At 44.2% G+C, this 26,773-nt stretch overlaps 1 protein-coding gene across 2 annotated transcripts in view; it reads left to right on the top strand.

Annotated features, from left to right (window-relative positions):
- The window catches only part of dst (dystonin), a 528,150-nt gene that overhangs the window by 481,346 nt on the left and 20,031 nt on the right, over window positions 1-26,773 (top strand). For both annotated transcript variants that reach the window (XM_048530258.2, XM_048530256.2), the window contains 6 exons: window positions 341-529; window positions 2,399-2,525; window positions 8,252-8,412; window positions 19,053-19,215; window positions 20,673-20,827; window positions 21,044-21,118. In XM_048530258.2, coding sequence (XP_048386215.2) covers window positions 341-529; window positions 2,399-2,525; window positions 8,252-8,412; window positions 19,053-19,215; window positions 20,673-20,827; window positions 21,044-21,118 — 870 coding nt within the window. The remainder of the gene's footprint in view (window positions 1-340; window positions 530-2,398; window positions 2,526-8,251; window positions 8,413-19,052; window positions 19,216-20,672; window positions 20,828-21,043; window positions 21,119-26,773) is intronic.

Here is a 26,773-nt window from a genome sequence, read left to right on the forward strand (position 1 = left end):
CCTAATCTTCCTGATAAGCAGCTAAAGCTGTACAAATCAACACTAATAGTAAACTATAACAGAGGCAAATCATCCAACTTTGTGGACAGAAGCAGCCCCCGACCTAAGGGAACCATGAGAGTGCCTAACGACATAACCACTAATAACTGCGATGAGTTTCTACACAGTTTGTGGAAGGACAGGGCTGATAATGCCAGCTGGTGATTTCCCTTTGCATTCTTATTAGATTTCTGAAATCAACCTTTTGACATATTGATGTTAAAATGCAGTGTGAAAGAGCAGAAATTACTTGAGTGATTTTTTTTTTCCTTGCTAATTTTGATTTCTTGTGAAATATAAGGTAACTGCATGGGCTAAACAGCATCAACTGCGGCTTGAAGCAGCTCTTGCAGATGTTATTGCTAATCAAGAGTTACTGGAGAGCCTGTTAGGCTGGTTACAGTGGGCAGAGACGATACTCACTCAGAGAGACCAAGAATCACTTCCACAGGAGATCGAAGAAGTCAAAACACTTATTGCCGAGCACCAGGTAATCACTATTGAACTTGGAATTTGAACTTGTACACTCAATAATATCCAGATATATGTAGCAAAGATGCTAACAATTGATGTAGATTTTACGTGGGTACAACAATGCTGATATCATCTTCATTTATTACACCAGACAGTTCTTTTAAAGTTGCGGATAAGCAGAACCGAGGCATGTAGTTCAGGAATATTAAAGCTTCAAAGTGTCCTCTGTGATTCAGTGATGCCTGTATCCCTGGCATTGGAAAAGGGGGCGAAAAAAATCAGTTGAATGCTTACATATGATCATTTTGTTGGTGTGTTTATAACTTCTGGACATCTAATAAGAGTAACATTCGGCTATGAAATGTTTCATTGACTTTTATTCCATGTGATGAGGTAGACTGGCAGCAAGCGCCATTGAGGCTCATATATGAAGACCAGCCCGTTGAATGGGGTAGTGAAGTACAGCTGCTCCCAACCCATTACATGTAACCACACAAACATACAAAACTCCAGCGCTGGAAATCTGAAATAAAAATGCAAAATGCTGAAAATTCTGAGCTGGTCAGATAGTATCTATGGAGAGAAATAGAGTTAGAGTTTCAAGTTACTGACCTTGCATCAGAATGGAGGTAAGCTGGAAGCGTAATAGGTTTAGAGGTGGTGCAAGATAAGTAAGAACAAAGGATATGTCTGTGATGCAGTGGGTAGCAGATTAAATATAAATGATGCAAAAGCCAAAGGTACTGGTGATTGTAAAGTAATAAAAGGTGTGTACAAATGACAAGTGAATAGTTTTGTAGTTTGTTACAAAGTGACAGCGAATCAAATGCAAGTTCAGGAATGGAGAAATAAGTGAAAAAAGCAACAACAAAAAAATACAAAACAAAATCAAAGCAGAGGTTATAATCTAAAATTATTAAACCTAACAATGAACTCCAAAGGTTGCAGAAAGCAGAGTGGAAAGATGAGAAGCTGTTCATCAGTTTTTCCTTGAGGTCCAGTGGAACATGGTAGCACGCTAAGGACAGAAAGGTCAGTGAGGGAGCAAGGTGGTAGATTGAAATGACAAGCAATTAGGAGCTCACGGTCATGCTGGCGACTGATGAGAGTTGTTTGCCAAACCGGTCACCCAGTCTACACTTCCTTTGTTTAGTGCAGAAAAGATTAATGAGCAATGAATGCAAAAGTGAATGGATAAAAAAACTTAATGTCTTGGACATTGAGAAGGAAAGGTGTCAATGTATAGATGTTGCATCTGCTATGCTTGCATACAAAATATGCTATAAGAAAGATGGGTGAAGTGTTGCGATGGTTGAGGAGTGGATCACGGCATTATGGAGGAAAGAATCACTTTGGTTTCTTCTAAAGGGAGGGCAGAACATGGTGGTTAAATGATGTCAAAAATGATGAGGCAGATCATTTTTTGATAATGGAGGCTGGCGGGGTGGAATGTGAGGTCAAGGAGAATCCTATCATGGTTCTGAGAGGGAGGGCATTGGATCAGAGCAGAGGTGGATGAAATAGTTTGGACATGTTGGAGAGTCTTATCAAATACTCTGGGTATTCTTTGGTGAAGGAAAAACAAAAGACATATCGGAAGCGCTGGTATAGGAGGTTGAATCATCTGAAAACAACAGTGGTGATGGAGATGTTGGGAGAATGGAGTAGAGTCCTTACCCTGAAGCAAGGTGTGAGGAAGTTTTCTCAAGGTAGCTGTTGCTGTCAGTAGGTCTGCAGTGAAAATCAATTGCTAACCTATCCCTAGAAATGGAGACAAAAAAGGATAACTTTAACTCCATGTAAGAGGATAGAACTATGGAAAGTGAGGCAAGATTCTTTTGCCTTTAATTCCGTCACATTTTAATTAAAATATTTTTAACCCTAGTCTTTCATGGAGGAAATGACCAGAAAGCAGCCAGATGTGGATAAAGTAACAAAAACATACAAGAGGAAAGCTGCAGAACCGATCCAGATTGCATCCCAAATTCCTGTCATTGATAAAGGAAGGTCAAGTAAGTGTTTATCTGACTTTTCATCTAAATAATCTTTTATGTTGTAACATCTGTTCATTTTCAGTGATTTCCGTTTTGAGCTTGAACATAAAATGAACATTGAGCAGTGGGTCAGAATTTTCTTGTCCATTTAACAGTGATGCTGATGGCAAATGAAATTAATTAAATTGTACAGCAACTTCAAACAAAGGGTAGAGACCAGATTAAACATGAGTTGCTATCCCATTTCCTCCAATCTGCCATCAGTTTTGTGAAAATTTTATTTCCCTGTCTGATCATTATAGGAGTGGATTGAATGGCATGCAGTCACTGTATGTATGCAGGAATTGTGAATTCATTTTCTCATGGAAAGTTGAATTATTGTCATTTCAAGTCTGAGCACTGTTTCAGTGATTTAATCAATATTCATTGTAGCAAACCTCTCTGGCATTGAAAATAAACAATTGCAATTATGGAGTCTCATTCATTCAGATTTTAACTGTTCGTGATGATTGAAAGAAAGTCACATTTTACAGTCCATCAGTCTGATTGTTTAAGAAGATGCACTATTGCTTGCCTTGTTCACTCATAGAAACATAGAAAAGTACAGCACAGTACAAGCCCTTCGGCCCACGATCTTGTGCCGTGGAATAATCCTAATCCAAAAACAAAATAACCTAACCTACATTCCCCTCAATTCACTGCTGTCCATGTGCATGTCCAGCAGTCGCTTAAATGTCACTAATGACTCTGCTTCCATGACTACCACTGGTAAACTATTCCATGCGCTCACAACTCTCTGGGTGAAGAACCTCCCTCTGACGTCTCCTCTATACCTTCCTCCTAACATCTTAAAGCTATGACCCCTCGTGGCAGTCAATCCTGCCCTGGGGAAAAGTCTCTGGCTATCAACTCTATCCATGCCTCTCATTACCTTGTACACCTCGATCAGGTCACCTCTCTTCCTCTTCTCTCCAGAGAGAAAAGTCCAAGCTCAGTCAACCTCTCCTCGTAAGACAAGCCCTCCAGTCCAGGCAGCATCCTGGTAAATCTCCTTTGCACCCTCTCCAAAGCCTCCACATCTTTCCTATAATAGGGCGACCAGAACTGGACACAATATTCCAAGTGTGGTCTCACCAGGGTTTTATAGAGCTGCAGCATAACTTCGTGGCTCTTAAATTCGATCCCACTCAACTACCAAATACCCAGCTTCTCACTGAGATGTTATTAATTCACATTTTCAGAATCTTCCCATAAATTAAAATAACAAAACACACATGGAAAAGTTTAATTAACAGCAGATGACATTATATACAATACTAGAGGATATTTTGACCCAGTGATACTGCATATTGGTGCAAAGTTAGGCGTGTGTTTGCGGAGAGGTTGATTCCTCAACACAAAAGCAAAACACTGTGGATGCTTAAAACTTGAACTTTTGAAATTCTGAGCATCAAAGATGCCAGTCTTCAGCCAATTAGATTCACTCCATCTGATATCAAAGAACTTCTAGTTCTGAGGAAGGCTCACCAGACCTGAAATGTTAACTCTGTTTTCTCCTTCACAGGTGCTGCCAGACCTGCTGAGCTTTTCCAGCAACTTTGTTTTTGTAACAGGAGTAGGTTGTTTGGCCCTTCAAACCTGTTGCAACATTCCTCCTCCTCCTTAGTCAGGGTCTCAAGGTCAAAGGTGATCCACCATTTAACAAGATCATAGTTAATCTGGTTATTGTTTCAGCTCCACTTTCTGAACCCCATAATCCTTGAATGCCTTGACTATCAAATATCTGTTCAACTCAGATTTAAATAAACTTAAGGACCAGCCTTCACTATTTACTGGAGAAAAGAATTCCACCCACTTAATAATGTTTTGAAAGAAAAAAAATTGTTCTCTTTGCCTTAAAGGGAACTTTTACATCCTTAAACCATAACCCTTAGTTTGACTGTGCCCACAGAGGAAGCATCCTCCTGATAGCTACCGTAACCAGTCCCCTTAAGATTGTTTATGTTTCAATAGATCACCTCTTATTCTAAACTCCAATGGATATTGAAAGGTAAAGTCACCATAGTCTTAACAGAGCATAGGGCTCGCCCTCATTAGAGAGAGACAACTGGTGGTGGTTTAACCTAAGTGTCACCACACCTCAGGTGAAAGTCAGGTTGAGAAGGAGAGTCCTTCATGATAACCTCAGCGTGTGTGGGATTTGAATCCACGTTGTTGGCATCACTCTGCAATACAAATCTGCCATCCAATCAACTGAGCAAACCATTTTCCAAAGGAATAGGCTTAACCTGTGCAACCTTTCTTCATATGAAATGTTCACTCATTCCATCATTATGCACTATGGCAGTAATATGTACTGTGTGCAGCAACTCCCCAAGGCTCCTTTGGCAGTGAGGATCATTGCCAGAGGATACAACAGGATAAAGATGGGCTGGGGATTTGGGTGGAGAAATGATAGGCGAAGTTTAATCTAGACAATGTGATGCATTCTGGTACACCTAATGCAGAAGGGAAGATTGCAGTCAATGGCAGACCCTTAATAACATTAACATGTAGAGGGACCTAGGCATACAGGTCCATATTTCAATTCCCTGCAAGTTGCCATACAAATGGATAAGGTGGTCAAGAAGACATTTGGCATGCTTGCCTTTTTTGGTCAGACTACAGGGTATAAAAATTTGCAACTCATGTTGCAGTTGTATAGAACTTTAGTAAGGCCATATTTGGAGTATTATGTACAGTTCTCATTGAGAAACTATCCAAAGAACACAGAGGCTTTCAAGAAGGTACAGAAACAGTTTACTAGGATGTTACGTGGTCTAGAGGGTACTAGTTCTGAGGAGTTTTTGGTCAACTTGGTTTGTTTTCACTTGAACATTGACAGGATTTTATAAAATTATGAGAAGCATGAATGGAATGGAGAGTCAAAGTCTTTTTCCCAGGGTAGAAATGTCAATTAACAGGGGACATGGGTTTAAGGTAAAAGGGGATAAGTTTGAAGGAGATGTGACAGATAAGTTTTTTTTACATCGAGCTGGGTAGGTACCTGGAATTTGCTGCTAAAGGAGGTTATGGAGGCAGATACAAAGCAACTTCTAAGAGACATCTTAACAGATGGATGAATAGACAGGGAATAGAGAGATACGAATCGGGTAGAGGCAAAAGGTTTTTGGTTTAGAAAGGTATCATGTGTCAGCACAGCCTCGGTGGGCCAAAGAGCCTGTACCTGTACTCTTTGTTATTTATCCTTCACTGTTGCTGAGTCAGAGTCCCAGAATTCCCTTCTTAATATATGAGTAACTACATAACACAGACTACATTGGATCAAAAAATGGCTCACCATCATCTTGTCAATGGATTTGGGATTAGCAATAAATACTGGCTTTGTGACATTTACATCCCACAAATGAGAAGAAAGAGACATGTCCACGTTGACTGCCCACCCAGGTGCGAGTTAATTACCATGGTTTCTGGCCAAAGTTAAAAATCTCTCTCATGTGAAATAAATCTTCATTATTTCAGTGTGTAAAACCTTAGGATTTGACTCATTCTTTTGGATCTTGAGTTTGGGAGACTGGAATACAGAAGTGTCACTTAGCTTGTTTTGGCACCGGAATGAGACTAAGAATAAGAGTTAGTTATTGTATTCCACTATAATTTACATTTTGTGTGATCCTAACTTTTATCTTTGGAGCCCAAGGGATGTAATGTGACTTAATTATATTTTAGATGTATTTTTGTCGAACAAAGTAAGGGATATGAATAATGCTGAATCAAACACTTTCCCTCCCAGAACTTGGTGGTGGTACGAGTCGGTCTCTGTTCTCTGTCAGCGCAGAAGAATCACTTCACCTTCCTAACAGTACAGGGAATATTCTGATTTCCTCCAAGCGGTTGAAATAAGGCAGTGCAACAGTTAAATCAAATTAGATGATTCAACGTTCTGGTAATTGGAGACCCTGTTGAATTGAATTGAAATGATTTGAATTCAATTAGCTTTATTGTCACATGTACTCAAATGAGTACAGTGAAAAGTTTACAGTTGCTGCATTGCAGCGTAATCTTAGGTACAAAGGTACCTAGGTATAGATACCTACGATCAAATTCTTTGGAAACAAAAACATTTGAAAAATAAAGAAATAAATAGTTCAACATGAGAGGTGTTAGGAAGAAATTAGAAAAATAAAGAAGTGAAATATCCAGAATATCAGACTTTCCGCCCCTGTCCGTGCTACACCTAGCCTCAGAGACACCTCCATCACCTCACCATCACACACACTGGGGCCATCAGTTTTGGAGTCTTCCCACTTTAGGCACTGTCCCTTTGCCGCTGAGTCCACTCTGCTGACGCCCCAGAACCAAAAGGTCTTGGCTCTGCTGCCAGGCCCAGCCACTGCTGGGCCGAGAGTCCCGTTGCAGCTGTAGATGTCACCTTGCTGTGCCGCCGTCTTTAAGAGGCCATCAGTGCTGCATCCGGATCACTGGAGGAGCTTTGCTGCTACTAGCCCTGAGTGGTGGGAGAACATCCTCACTGCCACCACCTCCTGCTGCCGGTGAAGCCACATCTGCCACCTGGCATGCAGCCGCTCTCGCTGATGTGCCAGTGCTACCTACCAACCAACCTCCCAGAGAAAAGAAGAAAAAGAATACCAAAAGGAAAATAAGGTGACAGAAAAGAGCAGAAGCAGAAGTAAAACAAAGAAGGAAAGCAGGTAGGAATGGATTTGCTCAGGGCAAGAGTCTGGCCGCAGCCCTGTAACTCCACTGCCATCTTGCACTGGATGTTGCATAGATGAAACCCTGTATTGATAAAGCCTTTATTTTTAATTGAATTATGCATTCCTGATGGTTTTCGGAATTAGGTTAGATTAGATTAGATTCCCTACAGTGTGGAAACAGGCCCTTCGGCCCAACAAGTCCACACTGCCCCTTGAAGTATCCCCCTATAACCCACACACCCCGAACACTATGGGCAATTTAGCATGGCCGATCCACCTAGCCTGCACATCTTTGAACTGTGGGAGGAAACCAGAGCACCCAGAGAAAACCCACGCAAACAAGGGGAAAATGTGCAAACTCCACACAGACAGTCGCCCGAGGCTGGAATCGAACCCGGGTCCCTGGCGCTGTGAGGCTGCAGAGCTAACTACTGAGCCACTGTGCCGCCTGAATTATATGACGTGCACAAATGAACTGTGTACAATAGCAAAATACTGTAAATCCTAGAGACCTGGCATAAAAACAGAGATAGGAAAAACTCAGCCAATCTGATAGCTTCTGGAGAAAAGATTAGAGCTAATGTTTTGAGTCCAATATAAGCTGTGTTGTTTATTTTAGATAGAGTCATTTTGTTAAATATCAAAAGCTCGCGACAAAAGTGTATACAGTTCAATATTGATTTGTTTCATCCTCTTTTGGAACTTCAACAGGAAATAATTTTTATCATGTGTAGATTTAGTTCTCAAGTTTTTATTTTAAAATGAGCACTTTGTAAAGGAAACTTACAATTTGGCCATATATGGTTTGGTAGGGTTGTTGAAATTGTTTTGGTACTGCTGTATTCTTCTGATGTTTAATTTTGTGTGACTCCTGTATAACAAGCTCAATATCTACTGAGATGGGAGCCTGTAATTACAGTGGAGAACTGAAGTAAGTTTGTACATTTATGTAGCAAGCCAGATCCAAATTGAAATTGCCCTTCCATTCAACTATATGAGAAGTTTTTGGTGTGATTTCTCTTGTAGGAAAAAGACTCCCAGCACGGGCTCTGTATTCACCTGCAACACAAACCATTGAGACTAAAAATCCACGTGCTAACCTCCTTGTCAGTAAGTGGCAGCAAGTCTGGTTGTTGGCTCTAGACAGACGACGGAAACTCAATGATGCACTCGATAGGCTGGAAGAGGTAAATATTTTAAAATCTGCAGTTTGAAGAATTGAATGAAATGGCAGTCAGTAAATTCCTCTTCAGCCTGCTTTCTCTCAAATGGAATAAAATGACTGAAGATTTTACTTTGACAAAGGAATACAGTTGCTGATAACTACTTAAATGAAATTCAGGCTTTTTAAGACAAAAGAGGCATCATTAAATTATAACAACAGCGTAGAAGAAAGCCATTCACCCCATTAAGACTACACTGGCTGTTTTGAAGAGCATTCCAGTTCGTCTTAATCCCGGGAATAATGGGAACTGCAGATGCTGGAGAATTCCAAGATAATAAAATGTGAGGCTGGATGAACACAGCAGGCCAAGCAGCATCTCAGGAGCACAAAAGCTGACGTTTCGGGCCTAGACCCTTCATCAGAGAGGGGGATGGGGAGAGGGAACTGGAATAAATAGGGAGAGAGGGGGAGGCGGACCGAAGATGGAGAGTAAAGAAGATAGGTGGAGAGAGTGTAGGTGGGGAGGTAGGGAGGGGATAGGTCAGTCCAGGGAAGACGGACAGGTCAAGGAGGTGGGATGAGGTTAGTAGGTAGCTGGGGGTGCGGCTTGGGGTGGGAGGAAGGGATGGGTGAGAGGAAGAACCGGTTAGGGAGGCAGAGACAGGTCCACAACCTCCACAGCCAGCAACCCCAGAGGAGACAGCCACACTGAGCCCTGCCGCATCTTCACCATCCCCCCAGACCTCCCACTGACTGAGGACGAACGGTCAGTCCTTAGCAAGGGGCTCACCTTTGTCCCCTGACAACCACACATCAACGAATACCAGTCACGGTTGGACGTAGAGCAGTTTTTCCGCCGTCTTCGCCTCCATGCCTACTACTTCAACCGGGAACCTAACCCTCCTTCCACTGACCCCTTCACCCGCTTCCAACACAAGTCCTCCTCCTGGACACCACCCCCAGGCCTCCTACCCTCCCTCGACCTCTTCATCTCCAACTGCCGTCGAGACATTAACCACCTCAACCTCTCACCCACTCCAACCTCTCCCCCGCAGAACGGGCAGCCCTCCGCTCCCTCCGCTCCAACCCCAACCTCACCATCAAACCCGCAGACAAGGGTGGCGCAGTGGTAGTATGGCGCACTGACCTCTACATCGCCGAGGCCAGACGCCAACTCTCCGACACCACCTCCTACCGCCTCCTCGATCATGACCCCACACCCGAGCACCAAACCATCATCTCCAACACCATTCACGACCTCATCACCTCAGGGGACCTCCCACCCACAGCCTCCAACCTCATTGTTCCCCAACCCCGCACGGCCCGTTTCTATCTCCTTCCCAAAATCCACAAACCTGCCTGCCCTGGTCAACCCATCGTTTCAGCCTGCACCTGCCCCACCGAACTCATCTCCACCTATCTGGACTCTATTCTCTCCCCTTTGGTCCAGGAACTCCCCACCTACGTCCGTGACACCACCCACGCCCTCCACCTCCTCCAGGACTTCCAATTCCCTGGCCCCCAACACCTCATATTCACCATGGACGTCCAGTCCCTGTACACCTGCATTCCGCATGGAGATGGCCTCAAGGCCCTCCACTTCTTCCTGTCCCGCAGGCCCGACCAGTCCCCCTCCACCGACACTCTCATCCGCCTAGCTGAACTCGCCCTCACACTCAACAACTTCTCTTTTGACTCCTCCCACTTCCTACAGACTAAGGGGGTGGCCATGGGCACCCGCATGGGCCCCAGCTATGCCTGCCTCTTTGTAGGTTACGTGGAACAGTCCCTCTTCCGCACCTACACAGGCCCCAAACCCCACCTCTTCCTCCGGTACATTGATGACTGTATCGGCGCCGCCTCTTGCTCCCCAGAGTAGCTCGAACAGTTCATCCACTTCACCAACACCTTCCACCCCAACCTTCAGTTCACCTGGGCCATCTCCAGCACATCCCTCACCTTCCTGGACCTCTCAGTCTCCATCTCAGGCAACCAGCTTGTAACTGATGTCCATTTCAAGCCCACCGACTCCCACAGCTACCTAGAATACACCTCGTCCCACCCACCCTCCTGCAAAAATTCCATCCCCTATTCCCAATTCCTCCGCCTCCGCCGCATCTGCTCCCACGATAAGACATTTCACTCCCGCACATCCCAGATGTCCAAGTTCTTTAAGGACCGCAACTTTCCCCCCACAGTGATCGAGAACGCCCTTGACCGCGTCTCCCATATTTCCCGCAACACATCCCTCACACCCCGCCCCCGCCACAACCGCCCCAAGAGGATCCCCCTCGTTCTCACACACCACCCTACCAACCTCCGGATACAACGCATTATCCTCCGACACTTCCGCCATTCACAATCCGACCCCACCACCCAAGACATTTTTCCATCCCCTCCCCTGTCAGCTTTCCGGAGAGACCACTCTCTCCGTGACTCCCTTGTTCGCTCCACACCGCCCTCCAACCCCACCACACCCGGCACCTTCCCCTGCAACCGCAGGAAATGCTACACTTGTCCCCACACCTCCTCCCTCACCCCCATCCCAGGCCCCAAGGTGACATTCCACATTAAGCAGAGGTTCACCTGCACATCTGCCAATGTGGTATACTGCATCCACTGTACCCGGTGCGGCTTCCTCTACATTGGGGAAACCAAGCAGAGGCTTGGGGACCGCTTTGCAGAACACCTCCGCTCAGTTCGCAACAAACAACTGCACTTCCCAGTCGCAAACCATTTCCACTCCCCCTCCCATTCTCTAGATGACATGTCCATCATGGGCCTCCTGCACTGCCACAATGATGCCACCCGAAGGTTGCAGGAACAGCAACTCATATTCCGCCTGGGAACCCTGCAGCCATATGGTATCAATGTGGACTTCACCAGTTTCAAAATCTCCCCTTCCCCTACTGCATCCCTAAACCAGCCCAGTTCGTCCCCTCCCCCCACTGCACCACACAACCAGCCCAGCTCTTCCCCCCCCCACCCACTGCATCCCAAAACCAGTCCAACCTGTCTCTGCCTCCCTAACCGGTTTTTCCTCTCACCCATCCCTTCCTCCCACCCCAAGCCGCACCCCCAGCTACCTACTAACCTCATCCCACCTCCTTGACCTGTCCGTCTTCCCTGGACTGACCTATCCCCTCCCTACCTCCCCACCTACACTCTCTCCACCTATCTTCTTTACTCTCCATCTTCGGTCCGCCTCCCCCTCTCTCCCTATTTATTCCAGTTCCCTCTCCCCATCCCCCTCTCTGATGAAGGGTCTAGGCCCGAAACGTCAGCTTTTGTGCTCCTGAGATGCTGCTTGGCCTGCTGTGTTCATCCAGCCTCACATTTTATCGTCTTAATCCCTGCTCTTTTAGACCATAAGACCATAAAACATAGGAGTGGAAGTAAGGCCATTCGGCCCATCAGGTCCACTCCGCCATTTAAATCATGGCTGATGGGCATTTCAACTCCACTTCCCTGCACTCTCCCCGTAGCCCTTGATTCCTTTTCCCATATACCTGCAATGTTTTTCCTTCAAATTTATCCAATACACTTTTGAAGACTACTACTGAACCTACATCCACGATCCGATCAGGCAGTACATTTCAAATCTTAGCCAGTCATCATGTAAAAAAAGTTTTGTTCATGTAGAAACTTGAAAGAACTGCAGATGCTGTAAATCAGAAAGAAAACAGAAGTTGCTGGAAAAGCTCAGCACGTCTGGCAGCATCTGTGAAGAGAAATCAAGTTAATGTTTCAGGTCCCTTCCTTGGAACTGATGGTAGCTGGAAAATGTTGGGTTTATATGCATAAGACAGGGTGAGAGGGAGGATATAAGGTGGAAATGATAGATAGGATAGGGCCCAAAGAGAGAGAAGAAAAGCTGAACAGGCAAAGGAGTAGATGAGGATCTGGCTATGAGGGTGAATAGCTGTTAATGGAGACTGTTAGTGACTAACAGTGGGTTGTGTGCATTGGCTATGTGATAGCTAAATTGGGGGCTAAGCAATGGGAGAGTAAAGGCCCGAAAACTATTGAACTTGATATTGAGTCCAGAGGGCTGCAGGGTCCCTACCATCCCACCAGCATCCACATCCAGAAGATCATCAGCTGCCATTTCTGCCACTTCCAGTGAGATGCCACCACCAGACACACATTCCCGTCCCCTCCCTTGTCCACCTTCCGCAGGGACCATTCCCTCCGGAACACCCTGATCCACTCTTCCTTCACTCCCAGTGACCTCTCCCCTCCTTACCTGCCCCTGCCCAAAACGCTAAAGGTGTAACAGCTGCCCATTTACCTCCTCCCTCCTCAGTATCCAAGGGCCCAAACGTACCTTCCAGGTGAAGCAGCACTTTACCTGCACTTCATACAATGTAGTCTACTGCATTCATTGCTCACAATGTTCCCTCCTGTACATTGGGGAAATGAAGTGTAAGCTGAGGAATTGCTTCACAGAACACCTATGTTCTGGTTAAAAAAAAAGACCTTGAGCTTCCAGTCGCCTGCCACTTTAACACACCACCCTGTTCCCTGGCCAACATCCCTGTCTCTGGCTTGTTGCAGTGTTTCAGCGAAGCTCAGTGCAAGCCGGAAGAACAACACCTTATTTTCCACATGGGGACTCTGCAGCCCTCCAGACTCGATATAGGGTTCAATAATTTTAGGGCCTGAGCTCTCCCATGTCCTAGCCCCCAAGCCCACATACCAGGCCTTATTATTACATAGTCAGCCATTACAGACTATCTTTTGTTGGCCACTAACAGTCTTCATTAACAGCTGTTCACCCTCCTGGCCAGATCATTATCCACTTCTTTGTCTGTCCAACTGTTCTTCTCTCTCCTTGGGTTCTATCCCCACCTCTCATTTATTCCTTACCTCCTCCCCCACCCTATCTTCTGCATGTAAAGCAACATTTTCCTAGCTACAGTCAGTTCTGAGAGTGACCAGATTAGAAACGGTAATCTGATTTCCCTCCACAGATGCTGCCAAAGCTGCTGAGCTTTTTCAGCAACTTCTGTTCTTGTTTTTTTCATGTGGCTTCATTTCTCAGCTGGTGATTTTAAAAAAAACAATATGCTGCTTCAATAACTTATTACATGTTGAAATAGCAGTAGATTTTGTCCAGTGCGCCATTAGGTGACCTTTTTGGATGGCCTTTCAGAATTTCATCAAACAAACCACATAGTAAACTTGTAGGAGTTACCAAATAAGCATTTCTTCCTGAGCCACTTTATCATTTTTTAAAGATACTTGTAGAAATCCCAAATGTAGATTGCTTTTCGGGATTATATGTAATATTTTTCAACTAACATTGTGTGTACATTACCCACACGGGCCCTAGTTATGCCTGTCTCTTTATGGGGTACGTAAAACATGCCTTGTTCCAGTCCTATTCTGGCCCCCACCCACAACACTTTCTCCGATACATCGATGATATCATCAATGCTGCTTCCCTCTCTCATCTAGAATGGAAAACTTCATCAATTTGGCCTCCAATTTCCACCCTGCCCCCACTTTCACCTGGTCTATCTCTGACTCCTCCCTTCCCTTCCTCGACATTTCTGTTTCCATTTCTGGGAATAGACTGGCCACTAATATCCATTACAAACCCACCGACTCCCACAGCTACCTGGACTGTACATCCTCACACTCCACTTTCTGTAAAGACTACGTCCCATTTTCTCAGTTCCTCCATCTCCATTGCATATGTTCAGATGAGACCAACTTCGACAAGGGAGCCTCTGAAATGTCCACATTCTTCCTCAACCGAGGATTCTCCAGATCCGTTCTCGACAGGGCCCTCAATCGGGTCCAACCCATCTCCTGCACTTCCGCCGTCACCCCTTCTCTTCCCTCCCACAACTGCGATAGGGCTCCCCTCATCCTCACCTACCATCCCACAAGCTTCCGCATCCAGAAGATCATCACGCCATTTCCGCCACCTCCAGCAAGATGCCACAGCCAGACACATATTGCCCTCCCCTCCCTTGTCCGCCTTCCGCAGGGACCGCTCCCTCCAGGACACCCTGGTCCACACTTCCTTCACCCCCAACACCTCCTCACAGCCCTACAGCACCTTCCCCTGTAACTGGCAAAGGTGCAACACCTGCCCATTTACCTTCTCCCTCCCCAGAATCCAAGGGCCGAAACATACCTACCAGGTGAAGCAACACTTCACCTGCGCTTCCAAGAATCTGGTCTACTTCATTCGCTGTTCACAATGTGGTCTCCTCTACATTGGGGAAACGAAGTGTACCGTTGGCGACCGCTTCGCAGAACAAGTGTTGCCTGCCACTTCAATGCACCACCCTGGCTCTCTGGCCAATATCTCTGTCTCCAGCTTGCAGCAGTGTTCCAGTGAAGCCCAGCACAAGTTGGAGGAACAACACCTCATTTTCCACTTGGGGACCCTACAGCCCTCCGGACTCAGTATTGAGTTCAATAATTTTAGGGCCTCAACTCTCCCTATTCTCTGCATATAAACTGATGTTTTCCCAGCCACCATGAGTTCTGAGGATGGATCACCGGACCCAAAACATTAACTCTGTTTTCTCCTCCACAAATGCTGCCAGACCTGCTGAGCTTTTCCAGCAACTTTGTTTTTGTTACGTGTACAAAGTACATTAACATTATTTATATCTAAATTAACTTCCCAATGGATGACATTATTCTTCTAATTTATAAGTACAGATCTCTTGCAAGAGTTAAACCGTTAAACTCCGGCATCTACCTGACAACGTAGAAAATTGCCCACATAAAAGATTATTGTGCACGATTAAAGTGCATGGGATTGGGGCAAGTGTATTGAGATGGATAGGAAACTGGTTGGCAGACAGGAAACAAAGAGTAGGAATTAATGGGTCCTTTTCAAATTGGCAGGCAATGTCTAGTGGGGTGCCACACAGGGACCGCAGCTATTCACAATATATATTTATGATTCGGATGAGGGAACAAAATGTAACACCTCAAAGTTTGCAGATGATACCACATTGGGTGGGAGGGTGAACTGTGACGAGGATGTAGAGATCCTTTAGCATGATCTGGATATAAAAGCAGGCCAAATCCAACCCAGTCAAATATTGCCCGATCATCAATAAAGTGATGGAAGGTGTCATCACTAGTGCTACCAAGCAGCACCTGCTCAGTGACACCCAGCTTGAGTTCTGCCAGGGTCAGTCAGCAATATAGGAAGATGGGTACCCCATGAAGGGTAGGAGGGCCATGGCATTTAAAGGAAATTAGAGATAGTATCCAATCCAAGGAAGAAGCATACGGACTGGCCAAGAAAAATAATATGTCTGATGACTGGGAGCAGTTTAGAATTCTGCAAAGAAGGACCAAGGGATTGATTAAGAAGGGGAAAATACAGTACGAAAGTAAGCTTGCGGGGCACAAAAAGACTGGCACTAAGAGTTTCTGTAGGTACATAAAAAGAAGGAGATTGGTGAAGATAAATGTAGGCCTCCAACAGACAGAAACAGGTAATGTATGATAGGTGACAAAGAAATGGCTGAGCAACTGAATACATACTTTGGTTCTGTCTTCCCAAAAGAGGACACAAATCAGATACCAGTAATGTTGGAGAATGCAAGGTTTAATGAGAGGGAAGAATTGAGGGAGATCAATATGAGTAGAGAAATGGTGCTGGGAAAATTGATGGGATTGAAGGCGGATGAATCCCCAGGGCCTGATAATCCACATCCCAGAGTACTTAAGGAAGTGGCTGTAGAAATAATGGATGCATTGGTGGTCATCTTCTAGGATTCTGCAGACTTTGGAACGGTCCCTGCAGATTGGAGGGTGGATAATGTCACTCCAATATTCAAAAAGGGGCGACAGAGAGAAAACAGGGATTTATAGTCCACTAGACCTAATATCGCTACTGGGGTAAATTCTCAAATCCATTATCAAAGACTTCATGGCTGAGCATCTAGAAAGTAGTGGTAGGATCAAACAGAGTCAGAATGGATTTATGAAGGAGAAATTATGCTTGACAAATCTGTTGAAACTCTATGAAGATGTAACTAGTTGAGTTGACAAGGGTGAACCAGTAGATGTGGTACATTTGGACTTTCAGAAAGCGTTTGACAAAGTCCTGCATAGGAGATTATTGTTCAAGATTAAAATGCATGGGATTGGAGGAGTATATTGAAATGGATAGAAAACTGGTTGGCAGAGAGGAAACAGAGTAGGAGTTAATGGATCCTTTTCAAATTGGCAGGCGGTACCTAGTAAGGTGCCACAGGGATCAGTTCTGGTACTCCAGCTATTCATAATATATATTAATGATTTGGATGAGGGAACAAAATGTAACACCTCAAAATTTGCAGTTGATACCATGTTGGTTGGGAGGATGAATTATGACAAGGATACAGAGATCTTCCAGCATGATCTGAACAGGTTGGGTGAATGGGCATATCAATGGCAGATGCAGTATAATTTGGATACATGTGAGGTTGTTCACCTTGGAAGCAAAAACAATAAGGCAGATTACTACTTGAATGGCTGTAAATTGGGAGAGGGGAGTGTGCAGTGGGACCTGGGTGTCCTTGTGCAGCAGTCGCTGAAGGTAAGCATGCAGGTGCAGCAGGCGGTAAAGAAGGCAAATGGCCAATGGCCTTCATTGCGAGAGATTTTGAGTACAAGAGCAGGGATGTGTTGTTGCAGTTGTACAGGACCTTGGTGAGATCACACCTGGAATATTGTGCAATTTTGGTCTCCTTTTCTGAGGGTGGATGCTCTTGCTTTGGAGGGAGTTCAGTGAAGGTTTACCAGGCTGATTCTGGGATTGGCAGCACCGACATATGAAGAGAGATTGACTAGGTTGGAATTGTTTTTGCTGGAATTCAGCCGAATGAGACAGAATCTCATAGAAAATTATAAAATTCTAACAAGACTGCACAGCGTAGATATAGGGAAGATGTTCCTGATGATGGGTGTGTCCAGAACCAGGGGTCACAGTCTGAGGATTTGGAATAGGCCATTTAGAATGGAGATGAGGAGACATTTCTTCACCCGAAGAATGATGAGCCCTTGGAATTACGACAGGAAGTAGTTGATTTCAAAACATTGAATGTATTCAAGAGGTGGCTAGATATGGCAGTTGGGGCAAATGAGATCAAAGGTTATGGGGTGAAAGTAGGATTAGGCTATTGCATTGGACAGTCAGCCAAGAAGTGTTGAATGGTGGAGCAGGCTTGAAGGGCTGAATGGCCTCCTCCTGCTTCTATCTTCTGTGTTTCTATTTTTGGTTGTTGGATGTCAGTCATTTCATCTCTAGCACATATCTACAGGAGGTCTTCAGGGTAGTGTCCTCGGCCCAGTCATCTTTAGCTGCTTTATCAATAACCTCACCATCATAAGGTCAGAAGTCGGCATGTTTGCCAATACTCAGCACCATTCTCAATTCCTCAGATACTGAAGTAGTCCATTTTCAAATGCAGCAAAATCTAGACAATATCCAGGCTGGGGCTCAGAACTAGCACGAAACATTGTACCTCAAATGCCAGTTAATGACTGCCTCCTGTAAGAGACAATCTGATCACCTCTCTTTGACATTCAATGATGTTACCATCACTGAATGACTATCAACATCTTGGGGGTTACCACTGAATAGAAACTCAACTGGACTCTCCACAAAAACACTGTGGCTTCAAGGGCAGGTCAGAGGCTGGAATACTGCAATGAGTAACTCACTCCCTGACTCCCCAAAGCCTGACTGCCATCTACAAGGCACCAGTCAGGAGTGTGATGGAATACTCCCCACTTGCCCAGTTGGATGCAGCTTCAACAATGCTCAAGAACCTTGACACCATCCAAGACAATGCAGCACGCTTTCTTGACACTGCATCCACAAGCGTCCTCTCCCTCCAGCACCAATGTTCAGACAGCAATGTGTACTATCTATAAGAAGTACTGCAGAAATTCACCAAAGTTCATTAGATAGCACCTTCCAAATTCACGAACACTTCCATCGAGAAAGGCAAGGGCGGCAGATATATAGGAACACCACCACCCACAAGTTCCCCTGCAAGCCATTCACCATCCTGATTTGTAAAATATATCACAGTCCCTTTATTGTCACTGGGTCAAAATCTTGGAATTCCTTCCCTATGGGAATTGTGGGTCAACCTGCAGGATATGGACTGCAGCGGTTCAAGAAGGCAGTTCACCACCAGAACAGCTAGGGATAGGCAATAAATGCTGGCCAGCCAGCAACGCCCACATTCCACAAGTGAATAAAAAAAATTGGATTTAATTATTCATAGAAAATAACTAAATGTGCAACTGGAGCATTTTAATGTTTATGTAAGGGAGCAATTAAAATGTTTTATTGAGCTTGCTTACTTTATTTGGCAATCCAGCTGTTTCCTTCATTGTGAAATTATAAATTCAGATACTTCTGTGTCTTAAATATTTGCGGAATTTTTTAAATGATCTATTAACCTGCTCCATCTAGAATTTGTTTGTGTTTTTGATAGTATCAAAACCAGTTATTCCCTGTTCAAGCCTTTCTAGGGTATTTGTGCTGATGGAATTTTATTTTTAATCTTGAGAAAGAAGGGAAAGGTGCTAATTTGTGGAATTTCCATGAAACTTGGCCAAAATGATCTCAACCAAGATTTTATTTCAAGGATAAAATTTGCTTAAGATATGCTTCCCTTACAGCTGAGAGAGTTTGCCAACTTTGATTTTGATGTTTGGCGAAAGAGATATATGCGATGGATGAACCACAAGAAGTCCAGAGTCATGGATTTCTTCAGACGCATTGACAAAGATCAGGATGGGAAGATAACAAGACAAGAGTTTATTGATGGAATTCTCTCTTCAAGTGAGTGTTATTGAATCCATTGCAGTGTCTCTGGAAAGATATATATTTCCCGAAGAACTGAGAATCATATTCCTATTCAATTACAAACGTATTTCTGTAGTGTAATTACAGCGCTTTTCAAGTATCCTATGCAGCAGAAGAAAGAGGCCTACAGAATTTCAGCCAACTCTCTGAAAGAACAATCTCTATTTTCTGGTTCTTTTCCATACCATTTTTCTTCAACCTCTGGTAATATATTCCAAATCCTGGCAATCATTTGCCTAAAGAGAACAAACTGCACTGCTGATCCTATCTCTGTGGCTATTAGCTAATGACCTCATCATTCAATGGAAGTAGATTTTTTCTTGCTTACCTTATCCACACCCCCAAAATGCTGAATGTATCAACAAAACAGCTCTAAATAGAATCTCTACAATGTAGAAAGAGGCCATTTTGCCCATTGAGTCTGCACCAGCCCTCTGAAGAGCATCCCACCAAGACCCCCCACCCGCTAGCCGCACGTTAGGTTTTTACCATGCTAACCCACCTATCCTGCACATCTCTTGACACTACAGGGCAATTTTTTGCATAGCCAATCCACTTTCATGTCTTTGGACAGTGGGAGGCAACTTGAGCACCTGGAGAAAACCCATGCAGACAGTCACCCAAAGGTGGAATTAAACCCAGGTCCCTGAAGCTGTGAGACAGCAGTGTAACTCCTATAACCTGCTGAAAATCTATAACAAAATGGCAAAAAAAAATTTCTAATGAAGGATATATAGTTGAAATGTAGTTTTGTCCTTTCACTCCATTCATACTAACTGACCAGCTGCATGTTTCCAACATATTCACTTCTTGTGTCATCACCTTGAATGTTTATGTCAATCCCTTCTCTGTTGTGGTGCATTCTAGTTTATCGTTACCTCAGTGTTTAAACAGTAAAACCTGGTGAAATTTTGTTTTGCTTTCTCTAATCTATATTTGATCTTCTAATCTACTTGTTGCTGTTCTCCGGAGAGGTAAATTTAACTACCAACCTGATTTCCTTTCACTCGACACAGTCACATATACAGCTCACCTCCACAAACACACAAATGATTGTATTTAATATCTAGAAACAGCTATCTGATACACGTTGAAGTGAGTGTGCCAATGTACATTTGTGTTTATCTTGCCCAGAGATACTGATGTATTGTTAATCTGCCTCTGCCACTTTGAGGGAGATTTGAGCGCTCACCACAGCCCGTGAATTGAACTTAATAATCTTCTTGCTCCACTGAGCTCTGTGCAGTATCATGTGCTGAACCATTGGGATTCCGGAGTTTTACTCGTCTTGGAGTGGTAGTAGGTTAATAATTAATGGAAAAGTATCTATTGTGCTGACGCATTGTAATTTAGTTATGTTCACAGGTTGAACTGAGGAGAGGAACACTGTGATAATATTCAACTAAAAGGACTGTATTTATTGTATTCTGCAGAGTTTCCTACCAGCCGTCTGGAGATGAGTGCAGTGGCAGACATATTTGATCGAGATGGTGATGGCTACATTGATTATTACGAGTTTGTGGCCGCTCTTCATCCAAACAAAGATGCTTACAAACCTCTTACTGATGCAGACAAAATTGAGGATGAGGTAAACTACCGTTGTGCAGAGAATCCAAATGTTTCGTATTCTGGGATGTAGGAATTTCTGACAGTCAATCAACTTCTAATTTTTAAAGGAACCCATCAGATAATATTTGTTTTAATTTATGATAAGAGATCTGATTTTACTGCCAGTGATTATTCAAGTGATCAAATGCTTTCAATCTCACTTTATTATAACTGTCTCATTTGCGCTTTATTTTAGGTGACACGGCAAGTAGCAAAATGTAAATGTGCAAAGCGGTTTCAGGTGGAACAGATTGGGGAGAACAAGTACAGGGTGAGTGTTGCAATCTTTGCTGTGCCTTCAGCTGAGACGAAACAATAATGTGTGTGACTTTGAAACTAAAGGCTTTGGCTCAAGGGTTGCTTAGGCTAAATTAGAGACTAAAGCTAACTTCAGTTAATAAATAACCAACAATCTTCCAACTAAAACAATGTTATTCCAATCATAAGTTCTACTGTATATGGCAAGCACGTTTGAATGTCAAAGTTGTAGGAGGAATGACTAAACCTGTACTTTATGAACTGATAGCAGTAAGCAATCAGGTTTAATCTGGAAATAATCTAAACACAGATTTGATGTAAGTGCCAGTTGCTACAAATTTGGATGGCAATGAAACTTTTTGAAGAAACAGTGAATGTAAATTAAAGCAATAAAATGTTGCTGAAGTCTTGGAATTTATGCCTATAAATGTCTAATTGTATTTTTGATTCTTATAGCATTTCATAAAGAAAGAGTTCAGCTTTTATTGATTAAATGCCACCTTATTTAGTAAGTAGTGCAGTGAATAGAAGCAAAGGGCCAGGTGTAGCATGCCATGGATGTCACAGGTGATCTGGCGTCCTTGGAATCTTATCCCAGCATGAACTAATTCTTTCAGAGCAGGAGAGAATGGCTCCTGTGTTTATTAATCTTATCAAACTGACAAATAACTTTTCCTTGTAGCATTAAATAGTTAATCACTTGCAGCAATACAACAGAGCTTTACAAGTATAACTGAACTTGGAAAAACTGTTGAAGAATATTGTAAAGCAAGCACGGTCACAACACTACAGTGTGGTACGACTGTAGAATCAATAGCAGAGGAGGAGGCCATTTGACCCATACTATATCTGCCAGATCTTTGAAAGAGCTTCCAGTTAGTCCCACACTCTTGTTCTTCCTTGTGACAGATTCTATTGAAACTACTTCCAACATCCTTTCAGATAGTTCATTCCAAACATCTGAACTCAAATCCTCTTCACCTCCCTTCTGATTCCTTTGCCAATTACCTTAAAGCTGTGTCCTCTGGTTACTGACCCTCCTGCTTTATTTCTCCTTATTGATTTAAGTTTTGCTCAGGGAGTGATTTGACCCGTTCCGCAAGGTGGTCAGTAGGGGAATGGAACAAGTTGTCCTTGAAATGATACTGACAGAACCCCATCCTGCCTTCTTGTCACCTCACCAATTATGTATTTGGTATGTTTCTATTTAATCTGTTCAGAAATTTTATGACACATGTCGGGAGCAGGTGGGACTTGAAACCAGATCTCCTGGTTCAGAAGTAGGCTCACTACCACTGCGCCACAAGAGCCTGATTTAGTGTTTGGTGAAAAGGTCCAATAAGTGGGACCACACTTGACAGCAATTAAATCTCTGAAATGATCATTTAGGACCTCAACTCTCAATCTCCCCAATCATCTGGCAGCCAATGGGTGAGAAACATGGCTACTTTCTTTGAGAAATGAGTGCAAGCTGCCTGCGACATTACGACAGGGTCTCCTATTGTTTCAAGCTGGGGGAAAAAAAGAGGTGAGGATTGTGGGGAAGGCAATGGGATAATCTCTAAAAGTCACCCCTGTGCCCTTGCCTCCAATGCCCCCTTGCCTTGCAACATACATCCTGCAAGAAGAGAACAAAGACCTTCCTTGTCTCTGCTGAATCCCTCAAGGAACAGGTTTTGACTGATAGACTTTGGGATACAGGAGGTGCCAGCCTGTGATTTGGTGGCAACCTCTGGAGACCCAGATGATCAGTGTTGTGGACTGTGATAGGGCAAGATATTCACCCTTGCTCGCACGTCAGCTCTTGAGCTGATTGGCAATGTTTAGGTGAGTATTTTGCTGGAGGGAGCAGTGTGCTAGTCACCAACTAACGTGCCTACTCGGACACTTAGAACAATTGTGAAAAACACATTATTTGTGTACATTTAAAGCAACATGTTCATAAAAACACAGAATTTGTTTTTTTTTAAAACCTTCATAGGATATGTGCTTTGCTAACTGGTGCAGCATTGATTGCCCATGTTCAGTTGCTCTTTAGCGTAATGTGTTGTCAGTTAATTAACATGGAAGGAGGAAAATAAGGTTACGGATGCATCCTTTCGTCTGACTGGTTTCGTCCTAGTTCAGATTTCTAGCATTTTTGAATAATTCCCACTTAAACTGCTAATCTTACAACATCCTTCTCCTTGTCATTTAAGAACTTTATTCCTATGCAGTTTCCAATCTCCCTCATAATTTCTAGCCCAAATAACTGAGGGAATGTGCAGTTTTCATTGGCTGTTGCTGTGATCTCTTGGTGAGGTGTTCCTGTGGCTACCTTTTTAAAAAATTTGATTTTAAAATTATATGGCGGTTTGTGAATCCATTGCGTCAAGGAAAGCAGTTTTGTCTATCTACAACTTAACATTGGTGATGATTAAACAGTCCATTAAACAAACATTTTGTCTGTTGCTAACGTACCTGTAATTGAGTGATTGTGAGATCAAAAATTAGTTTAGCTGCATTGCAAGCAACTGAGCTCACCCTCCCTTAACCCGTACCACAGGCACATGTCCACCTTGCATGGCATCTTAGTAGTCTGGTCGTTTGACTATGCCTACACAATTTAAAACTTCTGGGATTTTATTAATAGAATTGTTAATAAACTCCCTAAAAAATTCCTGTTTTCTACTTTGAGAGTTAACTTTTAGAGCATTCATTAACAGAGATAGATGTGAACATCAGATGTCGTCATCTAACTACTAAATTCCCTTTATTGTTACTTCAATCATCACATCTTCACTGCTCTCATTCCTCAATTCTGCTTACAATCTTACACAAAATTTTCTGTTCTAATTAAATCCATTTCATTCCATGAAGCCAGTAATGTATATCCTTTTGAATGAATTCAAAATTTGATTTTAGAAATCAAGGGAGGCATTTGTGCAGTTGTAATGTCACTGGACTGTAACCCAGCATCCCATGTTAATGACCTGAGGGTATGAGTTTGAATCCCACCACAGCAGATGGTGAAACTTGAATTCACAGATCAGAGAAACCCTACAGTGTGGAAACAGGCCCTTCTCAAAGCATCCCAACCATACCCACCCCGCTATAACCCACCTAATCTATACAACCCTAAACACTACGGGCAATTTAGCGTGGCCAATCTGCCTAGCATGCACATCTTTGGACTGTGGGAGGAAACCGGAGCACCCGGAGGAAACCCATGCAGACACTGGGAGAATATGCAAACTCCACACAGACAGTCGCCCAAGGGTGGAATTGAACCCAGATCCCTGGCACTGTGAGGCAGCAGTGCTATTCACTGAGCCATCATGCTAGAATAAAAAGCTAAACAGTGGACAAACCATGTGTTTGTTGTAATTGACTACTGTCAATTGATTTTTTTTTAAATCCCATCTGGCTCCCTGTTGCCCTTTAAGAGGGGAAATCTATTGTCCTTACCTGGTCAAGCCCACAATGTGACTCCAGTCTCCAGCGATGTGGTTAACTGTTAACTGGGGATGGCCAGTAAGTCTAGCCAGCGGCACCCATATGCCATAATTATTTTTTTTAAAATATAGCCTTTAATAATCTTAGCCTCTAAACTAACTAAGAATTATTTAGCCTCAACCTTCAACGATAAGGCCAGGCTATTTTTTAATGTCCTCACTTGATTTCAGATGTGTAAACTTTCCAGCATACTAATTGATAAATCTCAACATTATTTAGCAAAGCAAATCATTTACTTTTAAGTTATGCAGTAACTTTACAGAGGATTAACCATAATCATTTTGAAGGGCAGAGCGGGCTCAAAGGGCTGAATAGCAACTCCCGCTCCCAGTTGTTTCTAGTAAATATTCAGAATTACAGGAGAACAAATCCCACACACCTTTTGAAAGGTGTGCTAAGCCACTGCATTTCACTTGTGGTTGTTGCAGATTTTCTTTAGTTTTCTTTCTTCATCCTGTTTGGGTCCTTTGGTACATTGATGACTGTATCGGTGCCGCCTCTTGCTCCCCAGAGGAGCTCGAACAGTTCATCCACTTCACCAACACCTTCCACCCCAACCTTCAGTTCACCTGGGCCATCTCCAGCACATCCCTCACCTTCCTGGACCTCTCAGTCTCCATCTCAGGCAACCAGCTTGTAACTGATGTCCATTTCAAGCCCACCGACTCCCACAGCTACCTAGAATACACCTCCTCCCACCCACCCTCCTGCAAAAATTCCATCCCCTATTCCCAATTCCTCCGCCTCCGCCGCATCTGCTCCCACGATAAGACATTCCACTCCCGCACATCCCAGATGTCCAAGTTCTTTAAGGACCGCAACTTTCCCCCCACAGTGATCGAGAACGCCCTTGACCGCGTCTCCCGTATTTCCCACAACACATCCCTCACACCCCGCCCCCGCCACAACCGCCCCAAGAGGATCCCCCTCGTTCTCACACACCACCCTACCAACCTCCGGATACAACGCATTATCCTCCGACACTTCTGCCATTTACAATCCGACCCCACCACCCAAGACATTTTTCCATCCCATCCCCTGTCAGCTTTCCGGAGAGACCACTCTCTCCGTGACTCCCTTGTTCGCTCCACACTGCCCTCCAACCCCACCACACCCGGCACCTTCCCCTGCCACCGCAGGAAATGCTACACCTGTCCCCACACCTCCTCCCTCACCCCCATCCCAGGCCCCAAGATGACATTCCACATTAAGCAGAGGTTCACCTGCACATCTGCCAATGTGGTATACTGCATCCACTGTACCCGGTGCGGCTTCCTCTACATTGGGGAAACCAAGCGGAGGCTTGGGGACCGCTTTGCAGAACACCTCCGCTCAGTTCGCAACAAACAACTGCACCTCCCAGTCGCAAACCATTTCCACTCCCCCTCCCATTCTCTAGATGACATGTCCATCATGGGCCTCCTGCACTGCCACAATGATGCCACCCGAAGGTTGCAGGAACAGCAACTCATATTCCGCCTGGGAACCCTGCAGCCATATGGTATCAATGTGGACTTCACCAGTTTCAAAATCTCCCCTTCCCCTACTGCATCCCTAAACCAGCCCAGTTCGTCCCCTCCCCCCACTGCACCACACAACCAGCCCAGCTCTTCCCCCCCACCCACTGCATCCCAAAACCAGTCCAACCTGTCTCTGCCTCCCTAACCTGTTCTTCCTCTCACCCATCCCTTCCTCCTACCCCAAGCCGCACCCCCAGCTACCTACTAACCTCATCCCACCTCCTTGACCTGTCCGTCTTCCCTGGATTGACCTATCCCCTCCCTACCTCCCCACCTACACTCTCTCCACCTATCTTCTTTACTCTCCATCTTCGGTCCGCCTCCCCCTCTCTCCCTATTTATTCCAGTTCCCTCTCCCCATCCCCCTCTCTGATGAAGGGTCTAGGCCCAAAACGTCAGCTTTTGTGCTCCTGAGATGCTGCTTGGCCTGCTGTGTTCATCCAGCCTCACATTTTATTATCTTGGAATTCTCCAGCATGTGCAGTTCCCATTATCTCTGGGTCCTTTGTGTGTTTATTTGGTACAGTCAGAAACCAGATTAGTCTGCGTGTTCTGAAGAAAAACCAATTGTAATTAATAATTTTTCTAGCCTTTTGGGGTTGGAATGAGCCTTTATTTGCTATTTATTGAATACTCACAGCACAAATGAGGCC

This window comes from Stegostoma tigrinum, chromosome 4, assembly GCF_030684315.1.
Source record: "Stegostoma tigrinum isolate sSteTig4 chromosome 4, sSteTig4.hap1, whole genome shotgun sequence".
Classification (NCBI taxonomy): Eukaryota; Metazoa; Chordata; class Chondrichthyes; order Orectolobiformes; family Stegostomatidae; genus Stegostoma; species Stegostoma tigrinum.